General features: G+C 32.3%; 1 protein-coding gene across 1 annotated transcript; it reads left to right on the top strand.

Annotated features, from left to right (window-relative positions):
* The first annotated feature begins 2,699 nt into the window (after positions 1–2,699).
* Positions 2,700–6,306, top strand: LOC111622958 (60S ribosomal protein L14-like). Its single transcript, XM_023365430.1, has 5 exons — positions 2,700–2,818; positions 5,073–5,174; positions 5,709–5,903; positions 6,035–6,088; positions 6,159–6,306. Exons 1-5 carry the CDS (start codon positions 2,816–2,818, stop codon positions 6,261–6,263), a joined length of 459 nt encoding a protein of 152 aa, XP_023221198.1. The 5' UTR covers positions 2,700–2,815; the 3' UTR covers positions 6,264–6,306.
* The last annotated feature ends 2,258 nt before the right edge of the window (positions 6,307–8,564 follow it).

Below are 8,564 nucleotides of genomic sequence, written 5' to 3'. Positions count from 1 at the left end.
TATGGAGAAGTCACTTCTTTCGAAACTTATCAAAAAAAAAATTGACAACTGAACAACCAAGTAAAACAAATAAAGGGTAAAAAATACATAAATGTAAAAAACAAATAACATACATCAATAATGAATTAATAGTACAAGCCACTGTCAGTTAATAAGTAAAAAATAAAAGTTCTCATAATGTGATTGCAGATAATGGCACAATTCATAAGCTACTTGTAAGTCCTTTAATAGCAAATTTCCATGCCGAGGGTAGGTCCTCCGCATCTCTGGCGTTTATGCATCTTTTATCAAGTTTACTCCTATATATTTCCATTTTTTTGGCAGTCTTCGCTAAAGTTGAGAGTGTACTTGTCTGACGATTTTCGCCTCCTCCCATCCAACCAAAGACCCTTGGGCTTGAGCCATCTGGGCCAGCATCGTTGCATTTGATCTTTTCCTAACATCATACTTATGTTCTCTGATCCTTACACCTAGGTTTCTCGTTGTAACTCCTGTGTACTTCTTTTTTAATCCTAACTGTTGGTTCTCATACGGAATCCTATAAACTGCTGCTTTATCATCCTTCTTAATGTCCCCTTTATCATTTCTTAGAATTTTGTATAAATTCAGAGCTCATCTTAAGATCAACGTTGATTTTTTAATGTTCGCAATCTCCTTCAAGATGCTTCGTATATTTTTGTTGTATGCGAACTTTGTGTACATACCAGGTCTTTGTTTAGAGGCCCTTGCACCACTTATCTCAAGTTTTCTAACAATACCAGCAATTATGCTTCTCCTGTAACCTAAGATTTCTGCTATCTGCGTCATAATATTGTCGCAATAAAGAAAAGCCCTTCTAACTAAGGCACAAAATGCTGCCAATTTATAATGAAATGGATCATTGGACTGTGAGGGGGTTTAAAGGATTTACAAGTAGCTTATGAATTGCGCCATTATCCGCAATCGCGTTATGAAAACTTTTATTTTTTATTTATTAACTGAGAGGGACTTGTACTATTAATTCATTATTGATATATGTTATTTATTTTTACATTTATGTATTTTTTACCCTTTATTTGTTTTACTTGGTTGTTCAGTTGTCAATTTTTTTTTTTTTGAATTTGAATTTGGTGTTCTATTCTATGGTAGTTATTCCATATGCGGCAGTTTCAACCTGAAGACGCTCTATAGAGTAGATCAAAAACGTTCATTTTTAATAAACTCCCTCAGCAACGAATAAGGTGTTGGTTATTTGATTTTTCAGTTTATCACTCTGGACCTCTGAAACAAATCTGGACAAGTCAAAAATCCTCAGGAATTTTTTGAGAGTGATCCATCCCAGATTAGGATATATCAAACTTTGTCCCTAACTATTTGGCTAGCCCTACAATGGGCTTGGCAAAAAGCCCTTTTAGTGCCCATAGGATAGAAAGAAATTTTTAAAATCCAACCAATTATTAGTAATATGAAAATCATAATTTTTTCATTAGTTGTTTTCACTTTCCCAATGTTATATTGTAATCATCAAATCTGACCTTTCAGGTTTTTTGCAAATTTCAACATTTGAGACCTGAACCCAAAAAACTTCCATGGACATGTGTGTCAGCATCTATTTTGTTTAATATCTCAGGATGGGATAAAGTTTAAGAAATGAAATATGACATGGTAACTTGTATATAAGGGACATTGCTGATATTAAACATTAGAGTACAGAATTCAAGGAAGCAGGAAAACAAGGGTCATGGGTCATATTTCAGCTGGGGTAAAAGTTAATGAAAATTTTACACATATGAGTTATAAACTCTAGTCTAGAAATACATCTCTACCTTCAAAATCAAGTCTTTTGCTTTTCGTGCTATTATAAGAACACAAGAAAATTTTGTAATCATCTCAAATTTTTATTTTCTTGTTATTTTCCTGACTGTTATTCTATAACAGTGTTTTTCAACCTGTGGGTCCCGACCCCAAGGGGGATCACGGGTAAAAGAAAAAGACAAGTGTTTATATAATCTTTTGAGAAATGTATCCATTTTATGCTCGTGCGGAGCAAAGACAATAGCATGAGGCGCACTCGCCTTTAGCGCCCCCATGGCAAAGTTACTATTTGCAGGGCTCTTGCGACTTCTTTGCACAGTACAATTGGGTTTTCGATCGATATTTAGGTCTCAACAGAAAGAAAAAATTAAATACGTAGTTTTTAAAATCACTGACATAATTTTAATATGGCCCTGGGGGTCACCAGAATTTTTTAACTTGTAAAGGGGATGCATATTCAAGAAGGTTGAAAAACACTGCTCTATAATATTGTAATCGTCTCATATTTAACCCTCTGGGTTTTTGCAATCATGATATTTTGACACCTCTCAATCATAAAACCCAAAATACTGTTATCCAAAGTGTGTGTGTACATCTATTTTGTTTAATATCGCAGGATGGGCTAAAGATTAAGAAACGAAATTTAGCACAGTAACTTGTATATAAGAGGTGTTGATGCTTTAAAATTTTGGAGATTAAAGATTATGGGATAAGAAGATAGAGGTAGAACACATACTTTGAAAGGAGCATGACCTAATGAAGATCTTACTCATTATAGCATTTACAATTTTTCTTTATATAACTCATCCTTACCCTCAAAATTAAGCTTTTTGCCATTTCATAATAATTAANAGATTCTTATAATTTTTCTTCAAATAAAATAAAATATTATCGTAATTTTGCTCAAACGATTTTCTGTTGGCTATTTTTTGGCAATGTTTTCATAAGATATTAAATCTAATGAATTTGGCAATTTTCTATCCTCGATCGCCATTTTAAGTGACGTTTTCTCAGGAGTGAAATGGTAAGAATTAAACGTATATTTTTCGAAGTTTATAAGATATTTATATCACTAACACAAAATATTTTAAGTTGATATAAAACGATAACTTTTCTTCAAATTTGCTTAAGCATTAATTGTGAGTAGGAAAGAGAGAGGTGGCTTGCCCACGTGGCTGCCTCCCTATTATTCATTGTCTAAACGTGTTCCGGATTGAAATTTATAAGTTTAGAGTTTTGAAATTATTCTTAAAATTTCTTTATATTGTTATAACTTTAGATATTTACATTAATTGTAATAAATAATAAAATAAATTGTTAGTGAATATGAACTTTAATAAAAGAATGTTTAATTTTATAATTTTGTTGTTTTCTCATTTATATACCACTTTCTCATATATAAGTTGATATTCATTTTAAATATATTGAATTTTTAAGAATTTTAAATCATTATTATGGAATTTTTAAGTCATGTAAGTAATCAAAGTTCACTTAAACTTAATAAGGCTATTAATTCATATATTTTGGACTAGAGGTAGATATTAACATGATTTTTTTCATCTCCTGGTTACCATTTAATTAAACAACCAACCACCATATAAAATTCCAATAGTAATTAATGATTCAAGAGAGGCTGAATGGCCAAGCAGTTAAGGAGGCAGCTCACTGCTCTGGGGAACCACGGATTGAAACTGGACGGGTTGAAAAATCTCCAGGAATTTTTTGGGGAGGTAGTCCGTCGGTATATGTCAGGCCATGTCTATCACTTCCCAGCAGCCCCATTGTGGGTCCAGCCAAACCCATAATGGGCTTGCTAACAGAGCCATCTTAGTGCCCTGGGTGGAAAGAATTTAAAAGAGTAGTCGTTCTTGTAATATCATTCTCAGAAATTTGCTTTTCGTAACTATAAATGATGTGCAAAGGTTAAAGTAAAATTTAAAGAAAATTGGAACAGTATCTTAAAACAGCATTCAAAATTAATATTTTTCTTCTCCCAAAAATTAAGTGTCATTATTTGCTTGCCTCCGAAATTGACCCTAATCTGAAAAACCTCAAACAGTGAGAATTATATATAAGATTATGCACAAATTTGAATTTGATAGAGGAAGGAGAACCTGTAAGAAACATTGGCTGCATTCGGTGATTCAACAGTCGTTGAGTATTTTTCTGCTCTACAGTAATGCTGTTTCAGAACATGTTTGGTGTTCTGATGTCACAGTAGCATTTTTCATTCATGCTACCTAGCTGAAACTGAGCCAATGATGGCTGTTTCTTGTTCCAAAGCATATGTTACTTGTCGTTTGAAGATGTTACTATGTAACAGCTACCGATTGAAACACCTTTGCTCGGTTACAATTGTTGACTCTGCTGAGTGTAACACGTCACAGGTCATCCTAGTACATTTTTTCATCTAAATAAAAGATCTTTACATTCTTGGTACATGCAGTAGTTGGCTTTTTCATACATGAAGATCTTAATCATTCACTTTTATTTCTATCACTACAGTCCATGCACAGCATCGTTTGACAGTTTTATTGCCTGAGTATTATATTATTTATCTATACTTCCACAGACTTGATGATATCAGCTGCTAGTATTTTATGCCTGTAAATGCTTCAGATTTCCACATTAGATAATTTATTCAAGCAATGTCACCACATCTAATTTTAACAATAGCATTTCTTTTACACATATGTGAAAATTGCATATATCATATGCACACTATAGCATTTGTGGTCACAGCATCATTTGAAATTTTAATGAATTTATTATCTCAGATATTAAGGTTTGTAAACTTATAAAGAAAACAATACACCTCTAACAGTGAGCATGTTTGAAGAATGCAAACATTTTCAACCAGGGCAATGACTATCTGGTGTGAAAGGATGTAGTGCAAAATAAAAAAGATGGGTTATTGTTTATTTTCCTGTCCTGTAGTAGCATTCTTCTTACATCCTTTTGTGTGTGAAGTTTTGAAAATTTTCATGTTTTTCCAAACTTATCCATGCTCAAAGTTGTATTATGTTAACTGCAGTAGCTAGTTTAACTTAGAATTATTTTCACATCCAATTAACTTGCTTATATGCTAGTAATATAAATATGATTGTAAGAAATGATAATTGTTATGCAAAGCAATAAAAGGATGAACCTAATAATATGATAGGAATTGCCGTCAGAAAATTTCTGTTGACAAATTCTATTCTGATTATTGCAATGTTGTATATTTAGAATCAAAATCCACATGACTATAATCATTTATTAGAGTTTTTTTATTTCAGGCGTTTCGTCACTTCGTACAAATAGGCCGAGTGGCATATGTACCATTTGGTACTAATGCTGGAAAACTGTGTGTCATTGTTGACATAATAGACCAAAATAGAGTAAGTTTTAATGTTTCTGATATACTTAGTAATTTAGTACTTTAAAAATCATATTATATTTCATATAAATGAGTAAAATATAATGAATAATGCAGTTTGATTTATAAAGAATCTTCAGTAACATAAAATTTCATTTTCATGGCAAATGATGGGCAACAAATGATGAACCTAAGAATTTGATAGGAATTGCCGTCAGAGATCTCTGATGACGAATTCTACTCTGAAAATTGTCCTTTTTGTCATGTTTTAGTATAAATGTTTGAGTTCCAAAAATCTGGCTTTTTCTAGATGACATTAAAATTTTGAGTTTAATATTAACGTTAATTTTCATGAAATCTAATTAGTATTTAATTCACAAGTATTGTGTTTTAACTATTAAATATGCTGTGTTATGATAGTAAATGCATAGTATATTTAAAGCTCTGTGTTCTGTCAGTCAAGTTGGAATTCATATTAGAAGTGTGACTTGATCAACAACAAAGTTAATTAATTTGCAGGAAACTAAAAAACAATTTGTTTTTGATATTTTTGTAGGCTTTAGTAGATGGTCCATGCTCTGGGGTAACCAGACAGTCCATCCAGTTTAAAAAGTTGCGACTGACAAAATTTCGCATAAAGATCCCACACAGCACTTCAACCAAAACTGTTAGGAAAGCATGGGAAAAGGAAAATATTAGTGAAAAATGGAAAGAAACTCCACTTGCTAAGAAAATCGAAGCTAGGAAGAAGGTATTGGTTTTATTTGATATTTGCAAACTATTGAATTATTCTGTATTTAATCATAAGGAACCACTATTACACTTCATTGATCTATAATTTAAAGATATGACAAAATTTTGATAAAAATCTAAATATTTCAGAGGGTGAATATGAACGATTTTGATCGTTTTAAGTTATACAAGGCCAAGCAATTGGTAAGTTTTCTTTACACTGTAGAACATGTTTCGTGAATTCAAATTTATTGATTTTGTTTTTTTTTATTAGATGAATCGAGAAATCCGTACTGCTTTTCTCAAACTGAAAGCTACAGCCAAGAAAAATCCTCCCAAACCCAGACCGAAGAGAGTGAAGAAGCTAGTTAAGAAATAAATTGTTGTAAAAAATTTCAGCAAATAAACTGTTTTGAAATGAATTTCCAGTTGTTAATAAAATATTTTTAATCCTTCATTGATTTCAAGAAAATTTTATTCTGCTGGTAAAATGTCTTTTCTGAAAAGAAATAAATACAGTATAGTGATCAGTAGACAGTGGACATCTAGGCCCTTAAAAGTGGTGTTTTAAGCACTAAAAACAAGCTCTTAAATTGCGTTGTTTAGGCTTTATAAACAAAAAATAGGCGGTCAAAATTTGCACAATGAACAATTAACGTACTTATCACGACAATGAATTTTTTATTTAACATATGTATTCCAAACAAAAATGCAGGTATTCAGAATGATGCAAACACAAAAGTAGACAATTATCTTTACATTTTTTATTCACTCTGTTTCCCATAGTTAGCTTCATAATATATTACAAGCCCTTTTTCCAAATTTTCTATAGAAAAGTTGCAACATTTGTCACTGAGAATTAATTTATATGAGGAGAAAGCATGTAATCCGTTATCTTCAGTAGATGTGTTCCACGTCTACTGAAGATAACAGATGTACTGTTCATAACGGATGTACTAAAGATAACAGTATTTTAACCTTGGAAGAAGATGAACTGGGAATTCGCTTTCAGTTTTGCTCTTCTTTCCTGCCAAAATATCAGCCACAATAAACAATTTAATCCAAGTCTCTTTTCAAGCACTGCTTTCAACTCTTCACTTTTTTTGCAGCAGTGCCTAGTGCATCACAAAGTTTCTGCTTCGCTCTGTTGAGGAGATCAACTTGTTCATATATAGGTTTTCCACTATTTTCAATAGTAGTAATAGTATCTGCAATGAATGTGAAATAACACTTGATGTACTGTACATCAACTTGTTCTGAACATAAATGTCATTCAAAATTTTCTTAGCTTTAGTTACGCAACTGCATTGTCCGCTAAAGTGGCCAGAAGTTTTTTGATATCAAAGAAATTCTCACTGTAGTAGTTAGAATAAAATTTTAGCCATGTATAAGCTAAGGGAAAAATAGACATTTGCCTAAAATCTGCTGTCTAAAAATGACAAAGCATCTGTAATGCTATATTTATTAAATAAAAGCATTTATTTTAAAATATTTCATATAGTTTTAATTTTACTACTATAAAATTGCATCAGAAGGTTAATTTATTTCCGTTATTATTGCATTCTAATTTTCTGCTTGGGATATGCATCCATTGGGACTTAAATATAAGTAATCAATAATAATAAAAAAATGAATTTGATTGCATTTTCAGGAAAAAATGAAACTTAAACAGTTTAATTTAAGAATTAAAGTAAACCTTTGAGGAAAATGAAACGAAAAATTAATAAAACTTTTTTAAAATATGAAAACAGACTAAATTTTGTGTTTTAGGCAAAAATAAGCAGCAACGTCAAAATAAGCATTTTTAGGCATTATAAAATACCATTGTTTCGGTCAAAATGCTCATGAAAATCATTCATACAAAATCTTAGCCATGTATATGCCAAGGAAAAAATAGGCATTTGCCTAAAATTCGCTATCTAGTGATCAGTTACAATTTTCAATTAACTTTTCTTATAACTTATTTTTTTAAAATTGAGTTCTATGAAGGTTGTTCAAAAAGTTCCCGAACTTTTTGAATAGCGTGCCTCCAGTTGGTTATTTTTTAATCTGCTTGGAGGCGTTGTGTTTGTGGAAACCTCCTCCTTCAATCCGTTTGTTGATATCTTGTTTTGATGATTAGTTGCGGCCATTTTTGTGGGGTTTGGCGAAAAATCATCGGATTCGCGGAAATGAGCTCTTTGAAGGAGCAGCGTTGTTCTGTGAAATTCTGTGTGAAACTCGGAAAATCCTTCATGGAAACATTCCCCTGACCCAAAAAAGCTCGACAAGTCTGCTCATATGTTAAGGTGATGTTGACTGTTTTTTCAATCTAAAGGGGGATGTGCATCACGAATACATACCTATAGGCCAGACATCAACATGGAGATGACAGTCAACCTTGGATTATGAAACGCCTAAGAGACAGAATTAGGCGAAAACGACCCGAACTTTGGAGGAGCGGCGAGTGGTTTACTCCACGACAATGTGCTGGCTCATTTGTCTCAGAACTCGTAAGTTTTTGGCCAAAAACAAGACTGCTATGCTTCCCCATCTGACCTGGCCCCATGCGACTTTTTCCTGTTCCCCAAACTAAAAAAAAAAAAACGTTCAAAGGAAAAAGATTTGCCACCATTCTAGAGCTATTAGGGGAAAACGACGGAGGAGCGTATGAGCATTCTGGAAAAAACGTTCCAGAACT

Source organism: Centruroides sculpturatus, unplaced genomic scaffold (genome assembly GCF_000671375.1).
Source record: "Centruroides sculpturatus isolate CEXI.00-Female unplaced genomic scaffold, Cexi_2.0 scaffold289, whole genome shotgun sequence".
Taxonomy (NCBI): Eukaryota; Metazoa; Arthropoda; class Arachnida; order Scorpiones; family Buthidae; genus Centruroides; species Centruroides sculpturatus.
The sequence above is the reverse complement of the archived record's forward strand: the minus strand, read 5'-3'. Positions and strand labels throughout refer to the sequence as shown.